We start from the raw sequence: 15,089 nt of genomic DNA, 5'->3' as shown, positions 1-15,089 counted from the left end.
ATTAGTGACCTAGAATTGGTCTCTGATATGCAATGAATGATGTCAGTTTTCTGGAAAAATGAGAATGAGACATTTTTCTGATTGCCTAAATAGAATGTGATCTGATTTAGCATGTTTGTTGTGTCCTTTTCCACATGTCTTCCTGAACGTTCTGTTCTGCTACATGTACTTCAGAGACTATTGGCAATTCCTTTTTGATTAATTCTGTTCTGCTACATGTACTTCAGAGACTGTCAGCAATTCCTTTTTGAATGTCCATCCAGTGATATTCAGTTCTCTCATTATAGCCTCCTTCTGAAGAAATTAAAACAGGCGAGGATGAAGATGAGGAAGATAACGATGCTTTATTAAAGGAAAACAACGAAAGTAAGACTGTGTTCATAGGCTTCTTTCCATTTTTCCTCTCAACACTTGTTGTACAAGGAGTTTGCAAGCAGCCCTGTGTTCTCCCAAGATCATCCTGTCTCTTGCTTCTAATCTGCCATATTGATTGGTGCTCAAGCCTGTGTTGAATTTCTGATTTCTTGAAGGCAACCAGAAGTAGAGAGGCCATAATGTTGCCGTGCTTGATACTATTGTGCTCCTTGGACTTGAGAGGAATCTGGCCATCTTGATGATATCTCATCTGGTAGTTGGCTAGTCTGTGCATCATGCATGAGTAGAAGTTGTTTTGTCTTCTCCAAGCTTTCTTACGCTTATCATGGTTCATTTGGCAAAAGACATTTTTTGAGAAAGTATCACTTTTCAGTCTGTGTTTATGATCATTTAAGCAGTCTGCATGAGATCTTTAAACCGTCTTCACCCAAAGCAAAAGTTTTCAGAGGCCATTTACCCTCCCAGTTTCATCTCCTTCTCCTACCCAGTTTGTGAATCAGTAGCTGTCTGTGATCTTGGCATATTGTTTCCTCTCTGTGGCCTCAGTTTGCTTATCCCTCCATTTGCATCCCTCCTATTTCCTATGTTCTCTCTTTGTATGCAGTTTGAGCTGAGTGCTGGTGTAACTTCATGTAGTTCATATGTTCCTTCATGAATGCTTCCACTTCTGTCCTTTATCCTTCCCCTCCCCCCCGCCAACATGGCACAAAAAACTTAACCCTCATTTTAATTACTCCTTCAACAGACTCTTGCTTAGTGTGTCTCTTCTGCTGCCCTTTCCCATAACATTTTGTTCTCCTTTTAATATGCATACAACTAGTTCTGCTGCTAGCCATCTTTTCTCTAGTTTATTCCAAATCTAGCTGCTTTTTAATATTATCCTGCTTAAAAATATCCCTTAAATTAAAACCGTGGAGTAAAATTTCATCTCAGTTGCATTTTTTTAGCAGAATGCTTTGAGAGGAGTACAGGAACTCACTGCTTAGTTTTATTTCTGTAGAGAAACACGGGTACATGGAACAACCTAAAAATCTACTAATAGAATAAAGATTGAGTCCAGTTTATACCCAGAATTAAACTTTGTCAGTCTTAAAGGTGCCACTGGACTCAAACTTTGTTCTGGTGCTTCTGACCAATGTGGCTATGCATCTGAATCTATTAAAAATCTACTGATATTGACGTAATGGTCCCTGCAAATGTGTTGTGATAAAACATGTCCCTTTTGTGATTTTGCAAAGGAAAACTGGTTCAGGGTAACAGTGAATTGTTTTAGTTGTCTTTTGGTTGGCACAAACAGTGGGTTTCATCACCACAGATTGTGCTTGATGTAGAAAAATACCACATGTACAAAAAATGTTAATGATCTATAAAGATGGGCGCTGAGAGGCACACCGGGCAGTATCCTACCATCCATCTACATTACTGCAGCTCTTCCCAGCCTCCAGAAAGATTATCTCTGGGACTGCAGAGGAACAGCCATGAGGGTCAGTGAGCTGAAGTGAGGGAGGGAGGGACATGGAGAAGAAATTGCTCCCTCCCCCCAGCAGAGCTCCACTTAGAGAAGAGGAGGAAGAAGTAATTTTAGTTCTTGTCCTTCCTCGTTTCAGCCCAGACACTTGTACCTCCATGTGGGTCCTTCAGCCCCTGGGACTGATCTTTCCAGGGATCAGCAATGGAGAGGAATACAGGAAAATGCACCTTCCACACACAGAGTGATGGGAAACGTGGAAATGTGAATACATTTTGTGAAAACGTTTTTTTCAAAAAACCTCAGCCACTACTTGACAATGTGTTTGAATCTCCTACTGCTTAACAGGAACCATTTATTCTGAATAGTATCTTGAGTGAGTGCAACTCTGTAAACTTTAAAGAGAAGGTTAGAAGCATTGTAAAGCACTTTGGGAGATGTTATGGGAAGATCTATGGAGCAGATTCATTTTGCCCAATCAAAACTAATGCAAGTTAGCTATTCCATTTCATAGATCATGAGACTGCCCACCCAGCAGGCTTCCTCTCATCTGTGGTAAATGTGGAATGAGTTAAAGTAAATTTTGAGAACAGAGTTAGTGATTTCAGAAAGTATATCAGCACAGCATAACTCACTTACATTAGCTTTCTTTTGGGATGTGTCTACTAGTATGTTGTGATAATACTGTGTTATGTTTATGCCAGCCATTTATTTTCAGCCGAATGCTGGCAGAACTTTAGACAGGAACTGGCTTCATTGTTTCTATTTATAGTTAGAAGTAAATTCCATAGAAATCTAGAAAGATTTGGTTTTCTGTAAACGTGTGCTCTTGCTTAGCTTACAAACTGTTTAGAGCTATTTAAAAACAAGCCAAACGGACATTATCTTCTCTGTTAATTATTCACATAAAAACCCAAATTAAATTGGATTCAATCTGACTAAAACATGAAAATCTCATGGTAGGTTTATCTTTCAGGACAAATAAAATCCATGGTGCCTCATAAAAAAAATTGAAGTAAAAAAGGTGTTCCCAGCAAAGTAGTTGGTATTTGAATAAGTTCTAATGGCAGGGCTAATGAAAAAACTTCAGAGAAATATGAGCACTATTATCTTAGAATATTTCTGGTTCTAACCTTTCCTTAAAGGAAATTTAGAATGGACTTAACATGAATGGAGCTAATTATAAATGTGTAAAATGTAGATTTCAGTGAAAAAAATGTGGCAGTCAATTTCCAAAGACCACTCTTATTAACTGTGAAATTCTAAGGCTCTCAGCTAAAACATTCCTTTTTGTTTGTTTGTTTTAGGTCCAGATGTTCAACGGGACAAACTTGTAACAGGGGAGCAAATAGAGTCATTTGCTAACAGGCTTGGCGAATATTGGAAACTTCTAGCTCCATACTTGGAGATGAAAGACTCTGACATAAGGCAAATTGAATCAGATAGTGAAGATGTGAAGATGAGAGCAAAGCAGCTCCTTCTTGCCTGGCAAGACCAAGAGGGGATCCGTGCAACCTTGGAAAACCTCATCACTGCATTGAACAAAGCTGGGTTACATGATCTGGCAGAAAGCTTGACAAATGACACTGAAAACTACAGTTAATTTTCTCAGAAGCAGTTGTTTTAATTGAAACTATAATGGCTATTGTTTCTAAGGAACAGGACCCATTGCTTACATTTGGTATACACATTAAAAATCTTTTAATGTCCCAGTTGTCTTAAGTGTTCTAGGAAGGAAAAGTTTAGTAGCGCTGATCAAAAATCGATATAATAAAGGGTGGTAGACACTCAGTTATTTGTAGTGGTAGACGTGAGAAACTGTGGGGCTTCAGTGATCCTTCTCCTGCCTGCAATAGCAGACCCAGAAGGTGGCTGTGGGATGTGGGCGTCATTGTTCTTGACTTCTTGTGGCAAAAGTTTTTAAAACCGTCTGATATAGTATGAAGGTATGAGCTGGTTCCCACATATAGACTACTGGGCTTAATGGGAAAGTTCCTTCACCATGTTTTTGATGGCTTATAAATAGTACGTTGCAGTTCCCACTACTTAAGTATTTTTGACAGTAATTTATGAGTGAAAAATTGTAATTAAAAGTACCACTGTTTACTGATAAACAGCTGCAGGAGTAAGCTGTCACTCGTCTTGAAGGGCCATTCTAATTCATGTTAAAGGGACACAAGTCGCAGGTCAAAGCTACCAGCAATAACATTTCAATCTTATGATTACTTTGGTTTCAAAATAATCTTTCTTTGTAAATAATAGAATTTTGCTAAAACAACATATCACTACAAGTTCCTATTGTTAGAGAGAGAGATTCTAAATCTTGTAAGTTGGAGAATCACTGCTGTTCCCAGAAATTGGGAGAGGGGGCTCTATTTTCACATGAGCCCGAGGGATACGACAAGAGCTTCTTTGTGCTTTGATAAAAGCTGCTCTAAAAAGTGCTTTGAAACACAAAAGCCATCTGATGAATATTATGACTACAACCAAGCCTCCCCACGCATGGACTTTTATACCTAATCCTCAAAAAATAATATATTCAATATTTTTAACCCTATATAGCCAATGTAGTCTGTTCATTGTGTATTTTAATAGTGGTGATAAAAAATAGCATTTAAAATTAGGGCATGGGTTCCAATAGATCTAAGGCTGTTGGAAGTGGGGAGGGGGGGACAGGAAATCATGTAAAAAAGATGAAGAGGGGTAAACTTTGTACATGTTCATTTTTCTTTCTCAGACTGCTCTATCATATGAACCTTCCTGGAAGACCTTATGGCTATAATTAGGTCTTCCTTATGAGCTACTCCAGACTCTGAACTAATTACGACTTTTGCAGTCCATGTTGTGCCTTTTAAAACTACCACATCTCTATTTTAAGTATTCTTGTGCTGGCCTACTTGTGCAGTGAGAAAGATGCATTTCCTGAAGGTAAACTTTGGGCTTAGCCGGGAGACCAACAGAAATTGCCTATACCGCTGAATTTCCAGGACAAATGGCAGGAAATTGTCTTACAGGAGAAATATATATTACCCCAAAAGCCTGTCTAGCTCGCTTTAAAAGGAAAAGCTCCCTTAGGAAATTACTAGCTACTGTAACTTTCTGGCATGCAGAAGGTCCCAGGGTCAGTCCCCAGAAACACTAGTTAAAGAGGACCAGGTTCTATGGAGATCTTGACCTGAGACCCTGGAGAGCTGCTGCCAGTATGACTAAATCCTGACCTTGAAGGACCAATAGTTTGATTTGGGGTTAGGTAATTTCGTGTGTCTGCGTGTGATCCCACCTTGGGAGGTAAGGCAGCATAGTACAGCCCAGTCTCACCAGATCTTGGAAGCAGGGTCGCTACTTGGGAGACTTCCAAGGAAGAGACTGCAGGGAAGACACTGAGAAAACCACCTCCGCTCCTCACTTGCCTTGGAAGCACCTTGCTGGGGTCACCATAAGTTGTCTGTGACTTGACAGCACCTCACACACGCACAATCCCATCTTAACTCTTCCCACCCCAAGCTAATTTTCATTCAACGCCTACCATAAAACAGTCAAAATATCCTGGTGAGTAGATTTCGCTACACCAGGAGTCTCCACCACCTTTCCTGGTGCCCACCAAGTGTTTTTAGAAAGTAAGAGGAGGTATCCAATGAACTTTTCTTCATCTTCCATCTTTGGTGCAGCCCTACATTGGGCCTGCACAGGCTGGCCATAGAGCAATTTTTCTAGCCTAAAAGGGTTTTTTTTGGGGGGGTGGCGGCACCCTGCCTTGGCCGGCACCCCCTTCCCTCAGTTCCTTTTTCACCGCTGCAGTCAGAAAGCTCTTCTAGCGTGGTCTTCTCAATTTGCATTTTCCCCCAGTTTTCTCTTATGGAATCTTCTCTACAGGGTGAGGCAAGACCAACTGGCCTACCCTGAACTGTTTCTCCATCTTCATTTTTTGTCATTTGAAAGACTAATTGTGGTGTCAGAATTGTGGCAACCAAGGCATTGCTTAAGAATTTTCCAATGCAGAAACACAGTTGATTCATAGGGGCATGAGTTTTGCCTATTATGCTTGGGCAAGTCCCATAGTATCAGCGCCTGGTAAATCTGCCAATGCTTTACTCTTAAGGCTTGATCAGATAGAGCTTTGTGGCTCAAGGCTACAGTTTAAGAAAAAGCCTTGTCCACTCCAACTTCTAAGTCTGTCGTGAGCTCGGATCCTTCCATTTGGTTTGCATGACTTCTGACCCGATATCTGAGGTCTGTTCTGGACTGCCCTCAATCCGTTTGGTTCCATCAGTTCCAGCAGCTAGGAAGATGCCAGTCGTCCCTAAGAGAGCCTTATCGGTAATTCCAGCTTCCAAGCCCAGATGGCCTCAGTCCCTTTCTCTGGCTGTCTTGGCTCCTGCCCATTCACATTCAGAACCTCCAATGAAGAAACATTAAAGAATCAAAACAAGGAAAAGGCTGACTCAGCAACCAAGCTGTCATGCCCACCGTGCCGCCCGACCCAGTGGACCCTCTGCACCTTCAACATCCACAAACGAGCTCCCTGCATCCCTGGAAGTACAAAACCTAAGTCTTGCAGAGGATGAACACCGGCTACCAGAAGGGTTCACACCTGGAGCTGCTCCTGCAGAGCCAAGCACAAGCTCCAAGCCCCCTGATTTCCCCCCACCTGTAGCTCGTTTATGAGACCAAAGGAGACGGGACTTGACAACCCAGCGTAGGGAAGCACGCATGCGTGGGAGGCGTCCTCTGAGTCCTGAGTATTGACGGGAGCCAGGACTCTGTAATCAGCCGGTAATTAGTGACAAGGGGAATGGGCTTTTAAGGCAGCTCTCTTCACTATCCAATCCATGCTGACAACTGATCACATGACTGAATTGCTGCACCTCGGACCTTGCATCTTGTTTCCTGACTTTCTGCTTGACTCCCTCGGCTTTTTGACTCCGGACTGCATGACATCATTCTTCTGGCTACCTGACCTTGGAATGTGTAACCTGACTCTGAACAACAACTCTTTACATTCTCTGCCAATCTCCGGTAAACCTTAGACTGTGCAAGTGACCTGATATTTTGGATTACGCTTTTGTTTCTCTGCCTATCTGGTGCTCTGACCTCAGCCTGTGTTTTTGGATACTCTGTGCCTTGCTTAGCCTGCCCCGCCAGGGCAATCATGACACAAGCATAGTGGACATCACCCTTGAAAAAGACTGCGAAGTAATCATCTTGGTGCCTCCATGCACTCTGTCTCTGCATTTTGATTCTTCACCAAGATTCCTTGTGGACTTGGAGTCTACTCACTTGAGTATCCCAGCTGACCAGGTTCCAAGACTGGAACTGGTTCCATCTTTGGCTTGACAGCAGGTGGAACTGCCACCCATCCCGCTATCATGTAATAATACAATAAATACAGTTAAAAATTTCAAACAGTAATAAACATTAAAAACAAATCACAGTTCAGACAAGTAAACTGGTTGTGAGAATTTTCCTTGCATATTATTTCGGTTAATAAGTGGGTGAAGCAACCTCAGGGAGGCCATACACAGACACCTGCTGCCTTAGTCAAAGGCCTGGCAGAACAGCTCTGTCTTGCAGGCCCTGTGGAACTGAAGAAGATCCCACAGGGCCAGGGCAGAAAAAGCCCTAGTCTTGGTCAAGGCAAGACAGGGCCAGGGACAACCAGATGTTGGTCCGTAGAGTGTAATGTTTTTCAGGGTGTATATGGGAAGAGGCGGTCCCTCAGATATGTTGGTCCCAGGCCGTGTAAGGCTTTAAAGGTTATTACCAACACCTTGAAGTGAATCCGGAAGTCAACTGGCAACCAATGCAGTTGGAGCACCTGCTGGATGTGAACCCGCATAGGTGTCAACGTCAGCAGTCACGCCACTGCATTTTGCACCAGCTGTAGTTTCCGGGTCAGCCTCAAGGGTAAGCCTACATAGAGCGAATTGCAGTAATCAGGGCTAGAAGTGACCATTGCGTGGATCACTGTAGCTAAGTCCTGGGGGGAGAGATACGGTCTCAGCAACCTAATCTGCCTAAGATGGAAAAATGCAGATCCGGCAACTGCAGTAACCTGGGCCTCCATAGAAAGGGAGGCATCCAGTGTTACTCCCAGGCTCCTCACTTTCTGGGTTGGCACCAAAGGCAACCCTTCCGGGATGGGGAGCCTGATACCCACATCCCCCCTTCGAACCAGGTACAAGACCTCCATCTTTGATGAATATAGCTTCAACCGGCTCTGCTGCAGCCATCCAGCCACAGCATCCGAAGCCTCTGCCAGAATGTCAGGGCTGGAAGATGGATGGCTGTCCATTAACAGATAGAGCTGGATGTCATCAGGATATTGATGGCAACCCAGCCCATAACTCCTGACTAACTGAGTGAGGGGGTGCATACAGATGTTGAAAAACATTGGCGAGAGGATTGCCCCTTGTGGTACTCCATATTCAAATGGGTATTGCGGGGAGACCCTCTCACCAAGTGTCACCCTCCATCCCTGACCACGGAGAAAGGAGGAAAACCATTGTAAGGCAGTCCCCCATACTCCCACGTCAGTGAGGCGGTGGGTCAACAGATCATAGTCAACTGTGCTGAACGCTACCATTAGGTCTAATAGCGACAGCAGCGCCAACCTGCCCTGATCCAGCTGCCTACAGAGATTGGCTGTAAGGACAGAGCCGTCTCCATCCCATGGCCAAGGTGGAAGCCAGACTGGAAAAGATCAACGATGGAAGCATCCTCCAGGAAGACTTGGAGTTCAGCCACCACTCTCTCAACCACCTTACCCAGGAACGGCAAGTTTGATACTGGGTGGTAGTTGGCCAGGACCGTAGGGTCCAATGATGACTTTTGCAAGATCAGACAAACTACCACCTCCTTCAAAGCCTCTGGGAAAGTCTCATAAGAGAGGGACAAGCTGATAATTTCTCCCAGAGAGACCTGAATGCCCTCCCCACAGGCTTTCACCAGCCAAGAAGGGAATGGGTCCAGGAGGCAGGTAGTAGGCCTCACCCCTGCCAAGATCCTGTCAACTTCGTCCTGGGAGAGCCAAAGTGGTCCAGTGTCAGACCAGAAGACAAGACAAGGGGCTTCCAATTCCTTTACTGTCTCTGTAATACATGTTACCTACCTACTTCATCTGTTTGGTACCGGAGGGGATTAGGATTAGAACCCACCCCTCCTTTGCTCCATTCTGCTCTCCATTTCATGAGTCCAGTGAGGAGGTGTTGGTAGCTTCTTGCTGCAGTTTGGAGACTGCGTCCAACCCATCGCCAGATGATACCATGGGGGACCTGACCCCTGTATTGCCTAGTGAGGAATTACGTTTATATGGGGAGCAAATGCTTAAGATGCTAAGGCCCTCAAAATTGATGGGGCCTCTCATTTGGTTTTTTATTATGATCGTGTGGGGGTGGGGTCATGGCAGCTGTGCAGGAACTGAAGGAAGGGGGCACCTGCTGCCAGAGCACATGATGCCTGGGCGGGAAATCCTGTGTATGTGCCGGCAAGACTGGGATGCCCCCTTTTGGTGCTTTTAGGCTAGAAAAAATGTTCTGCAGCCCTCCTGCGCAGGTACAGTCCCAGTGTGTGTCTGCACAGAAGACATCAATGAACAACAGTTACAGGTAAGAACAACTCTTGTTTTCCTCATGGATGCTTCTGGTTCTGGTCAAGCAGGGGAGTAGTGTTCTGATTGCGCTCTGCTCCAGAGTGTACTTTTATTTGGTTTTAAATTGCTTTTAACCTCTTACCTTTTTATTGGCTTTCAGGTCTTTTTAGCTTGTTTTTTCCCATTGGTTCAATGGTTTTAGAGTATTTTATGTATTTTATCACACTCCCAGTTGGACTGGACAGTGTTACAGTCATGTGTGGTTGCTCTCTGTGGAGACTGTTTAATGTTTATCTGTTTTGTTGCTTTTTCCCCGTTGACATTTTTTGGCAGTTTAATACTTAGTTTTTGCTTGATATCTATACTTCCCACCCCATATCTCCACCTCTGATCCTGGAACATAATAAAATTGCTTTGCATATCTTGTTACCAATGCTGGTCAACAAAGCACATGGCCAAGGAACATCTTTCTTTTTTGTTACAAGGCATTTTTCATCAATTGATCTGAAATATGTGGAAAGGGTTCCAGGACTCATTAAGGATGAAAGATTTAAATTATACTTCTTTTCCCCAAGACTTCCCTCATTCATACTTACCAACCAGAAACATCTCAGAAGAATAGAGTCTAACAGCGTACATGGCATTTTTTTCAAATAGAGCTGCCAATCTGCTACCTCAGTCTTTAGTTGATAATGAATTATTGATAGATCTTACTTCTCCCCCTGCAGAAGACAGGAGAGAGTACCTATACTACTAGAGAATCTCAGCTCATAGTACCAGTACCATAAGAAAAAAGAGCTGAAGGAATGCGCTAAACTGACCTTTATATATCTAAAGTTACAATACTATAATAATACAGCAAATGAATATATACAGCATAGACAGGGTCCAGGAGTATAAAATGTTGACGACAAAGTTCTCCAGATTGTCAAGTCATTTTGCGAAGCTTCATCCAAACAGGACCATACATACATACCGTATGTGTCTTCTAGTATTTGTTCACTGTTCTGGTTTGTCCATTGTAGAGTAAAAGCAGTGGTTTCTGCAGTATCTTATAATGTAGTCGATATTTTCTATGTCTTATTAAAGTGCATTTCGAGTTGAAAACGGGCCATCTGGGTTTCCGCGTTCTTTTGCCCAGATGGCCCATTTCTAACCAACTACAGTATAGTTCTTCAAGAAACCTGGCAGCTTAGCAAACTGCATCTGTCTTCACCACTTACTCTTTTGAAGCTTTGTAGGAATTGCCTGTTTGATCTCTGCTAGTTTATTGGTCAATGTAACAGTGCTACCGAGTGAACCGCCTTATGTGATGGCTTTACTCCTGCAATTATGACATCTTTATTTTGATTAATGCATATATCCCTCCAGCCACACATAGATCGGCACTGGCGCATTATTGGGGTAAATTGAACATCTGTATCCAGAAAGTTGGAGAGAAGTATCAGTCAGTTGAGCTCATGATGGCTGTTGATTTTAATGCTCAGACTGGTGCAACCTATGAAGAACGTTTTGTTAAAAGTCTCAAACATCAGTCAATAAGTAATTTTTCTCTGGAGCCAAAAGGATCTAAAGACATTAAGACCAACAGTGCTGGGAAGAGATTAGTCTCTTTAATTACATGTATTAATCAGTGTGGTGCCAGTGTCATTGAGCAAACTTGGTGATATTATAAACTAATCAATCTGATTGATTCACTGGAGACAACAGAATATATGGGTGATCATTTTCCTCTGTAGTTAATATTAAATATCTCACAATGCAATTTTATTCAATCTGCCATCCCTCTTCAGTTAAGCCAGAATTAGTCCAATCAGTGTGTTGGAACAATGATACTATGAAGGAATTAATCAGCTTAAAAGAGCTGTCCTAAAGCCTGTCAACTTAAGGCTAAATTTTCCACTATTCTTCCCGGGAGAGGAACTTAGGTGTAATGAGTAAACTGATAAAACTGTTTCAACCATTATATACATCTTTTGGTCTGGTCAGGGATTTGCATGGCGAGAGCAGGCAAGATAATTGGTTCAATACTGATTGTAGGACATTTAAAACGGCAATTTGCTGCATGCATTGGCAATTCAAATTATGCAATGACAGAAGCATACATGGATATCCTTGTTGAAAAATGAATTCAGAATGCTTATCAAAAACAAAAGAGCTGCTCTAGTTACCTTGTGGAAACATTTAATTTGGGCTTTCAAACAAAATGATGTAAAAATCTTTTGGGATGTTTGCAAATGAGCTAAACACTAGATCCCTGCTCCTCTGCTACATATTTACTAATTGCCGGGAGGCACATTTCAGCACCTTACTTGTGACATCATCTGCTGAAAGTATTCCCACCCAAATGGTCCTTTAACCAAAGGCTGAGAAATAGCCCCATCGTAGTATTAAAATGTTTTAATATTTCAAATGAAATCTGGCAAGGCACCAGCACCTGATGATTACCTTTAGAACTGCTTAAAGTAAATGCCAACTGGTGGGTGGAGATTTTAGCACTAACATTTATTCAAAGCAACAAGACAGGAATTATGCCCACCTCTTGGCAACATGCAATAGTCCCTATCCATAAAAAGGTGATCCAACAGACCCAAATAATTATTGGCCCGTACGTTTGTAATCAATGATGGGCAAACTATATACTTCCTTGCTCAATAAGAAGTAACTTCTCTGGATTGAGGATGAAGCCGTACTGGGTCAAGAGCCAGCTGGATTCCGTAGGAGTTAGTGGACCATTGCCATATTCTTCAATTTATTGTAGACAAGTATATCAGCTCAAAAGATGGTATGTTAGCTGTTGCCTTTATGGATCTCAGAGCAGCTTTTGACTCAGTGCCTAGGCAAATATGGACCAAACTGAATAAATTGTGTATTGATAAGTGGTCAATCTGGTGAACTGACCAGGGCTATTCCATTGAGTCAAGGATGTATCCTAGCTCCATTGATATTTAACTTACATCTCAAAGTTCTCGTATTTCTGGAATTTCACTCACCTTGCTCATGTTAAATTACCCTGTCTCTTATATGCAGATGATACTATTCTTCTGTCAAGATCTGTGGTTGGCCTACATAAGCTTATAGGTTCCTTTTTGGAGTAGTGCTCCAATGAGGGCGTAGCTATTAATGTTACTAAGTCAAATGTTCTTCTTTTTAGTAAAAAACAAAGAATAAAGAAGTACAAGTGGTCAGTGGCAGGTCAATCCATGGAACAAGTGGAACATTTCAAATATCTAGGAGTTATTTTTCAAGCAATTTTTTCTTGGAAGGTGCACTTGAACTCTGTTGTAAGAGTTGCTATCTCAAGATTTTATTACTCTAGTGGCCAATATGTTCCTGTGATAGTTAATGCTAAAGTATTCAATGTTAAAGTTACCGGGCAAATGCTAAATGCTGCCAGGCTTTGGATCAGAGCAGTAACAGACAACATTGATAGACCGCTATAAGATTCCTATATAATGTAATATTTTGGGAATTCCTCAGTGTGTGTCAGAAATAGCTCTGAGAGCTGAAGTTGGGGAGATGTCCTTTGAAGCAAAGGCCTGGAGCACAGCATTCAATTTGAAAATTAAGATACTAAAATCCAGAATCAAGCCTCCTTGGACTAGTCAGGCTGGACCATCACACAAGTGATTGGGACAGATTACAGGATCATACATTATATTTGGGCATCACCCATGATATGACAGAAACAATTGGAAGACATTTGAGGGACTTTGATTAGAACCTGCAAAGTGTGTTCATCTTTCTCATTAGGCATTCTCCCTCCAACAAAAATGCCAATCTGAGCTAACTCTTCCTCACTTTCCAGGGCTGATGGTAGGAAGATTCAATGGAATTGATTCTGTGGATCATTTTGTTTAATTGCCCCAGATTTTCAGATCTAAGAGCTGAATCCTCTCTCCATTATTTAATCAGGACTTTGTCTCTTCAGAAGCTAAATCATCTTGGTTTCTCAGAGATAAACTACTTTGTGTGTGGCAGCTGTTGTTCCATTACATGATAACTTTTGTAGTAACTTGTAGGCTCTCCTTTTGGGGGTGATGGTTTGCTGTTTATGACTCTGGTCCTGAAAGCAGTAATTAAGAAGTAGGATGAGCCAGGTGGGGCTCTTGCCTGGCAGGGCTTCTGATTGACTCTGCAGATCAAATAACACTGTTTCAATGTCAGCTGCCACTACAGCATTGGTTTTGTTCTCTCTCAATCAGCTTTCCCAGTAAATTTAATAAAACTGGTCCTCTTGGCCCCTCACCACGGTGGCCATTTTGTGGTTGCACTTACCACCCTCTGTCAGAATTCCAAAAACACCCTCAGGCTCAAAAGGGTTCCCTGCACTACAGGTTCCCTTTTCATAGAATGCTAAATGGAACAAATGTCCAGGTGTTGGACTGAGAAGAGACATTAAAAAATACTTTTAAATTGCTCCACCATAAGCCTCTGAGAGACTAAGCCACAGTAAGAACAAAATTGTGCTTTAAAATTTTCTATGCAACACAGAATTATAGTTAAAAATAGATAAGAGCTCAAATTCTTTGGCTACTTCTTCTGGGGGCGGGGGATGACTAGTAACATTGTGTCCCACAGCAGATCCTTGTTCAACCCAGACACTTTCTATTCTTTAGTTCCCCATCTAAGCTGGACAACAGGTTAACATTCCAATGCATTTCTTCCATAGTATAAATTACCAACACAGATAAAAAAACCTATTCAATTATAGTAAAGACAAGTGGGGGATCCACGAGAATTTGGGAGGGCATTTAATTTCCCTTTTCACAATTTTCTTTCTCCATTCCCTGACAGTTCCCATAGCCTCTCCACATTTCCAGATTCTTTATTTCCTCCCCTTGGGAAAATGGTGGTACTGACCAGAAGCCTGTGCCAGGCCCAGATGTGTCGCGGAGGGCTTTGCAAGGACTGGCAGAGGAAGGTACCTCAATTTCTCCTGTATCCCCTCCCCACACTATTTCCTCTTTCCCCCCTCCTTGCTGCTGGGCCTGGCCCCAATGAGCTCTCTTTCCAAGCCAGAAGGGAGGGGAGCGGAGGTGGCCTGGGAGGTAAAAATAGCCCTGGCAGGGCCTCCCTCCTTTTACTGGTAGAAACCAAGGCTTGACAACTGGCAGTGCTGTTGCTGCTCAGCAAACCACACAATGGTCACAGAAGTGTTCCCTCTAAGCTGAGTTAGTGTGAGCTAGCTCACAGTTTTCACTTCGTTCAGGAAGGATGGCTCCAGAGCAAATTTATGCAGTAGCCAAATTGCTCACTCACAAAGTAGAATTTTTGCTCACAAGACTCCACAGCTTAGAGGGAGCATTGGTCACAGAAGACATTTGTTCTTAAAGGTACAGGAGGCTGGGTCTACCGGGAGGGTGTTTTCAGATTTTTCTGAAAACCTATGGCTTTTCTCAAGTTTGTAGAAAGATCTGAGTTGTTTGTTCATTGCACCAGTTTCCAATTTAAGTGTTCAAAGATAGGGCCATGTTGAGAATTGAACATATTGATATGCACGATTCTGCTCTAGATAGAAGACAAAAAGCAGCTATATTTACATAAGCATCAATATTATTGATCACCATTTATTTAAAGTCATGAAATGCCAGCAACAGAACAGGCTGAGGTGGCAGATCAGGCTGGACAAATACGTGATTGTAGCCTTATTTCCAC

General features: G+C 42.5%; 1 protein-coding gene across 2 annotated transcripts in view; it reads left to right on the top strand.

Moving 5' to 3' along the window:
• Positions 1–4,039, top strand: part of THOC1 (THO complex 1) — a 28,595-nt gene extending 24,556 nt beyond the window's left edge. The window contains exons 20-21 of one of the 2 annotated variants that reach the window (XM_015423300.1): positions 288–366; positions 3,151–4,039. In XM_015423300.1, the coding sequence (XP_015278786.1) occupies positions 288–366; positions 3,151–3,446 (375 nt within the window). In that variant the 3' untranslated portion in view covers positions 3,447–4,039. The remainder of the gene's footprint in view (positions 1–287; positions 367–3,150) is intronic. The other variant, XM_015423301.1, reaches the window with a different exon arrangement.
• Positions 4,040–15,089: the final 11,050 nt, after the last annotated feature.

The sequence above is a fragment of the Gekko japonicus genome, unplaced genomic scaffold (genome assembly GCF_001447785.1).
Source record: "Gekko japonicus isolate JY-2015 unplaced genomic scaffold, Gekko_japonicus_V1.1 scaffold1146, whole genome shotgun sequence".
NCBI lineage: Eukaryota > Metazoa > Chordata > Lepidosauria > Squamata > Gekkonidae > Gekko > Gekko japonicus.
This window is presented reverse-complemented; position numbering and strand designations above follow the sequence as displayed.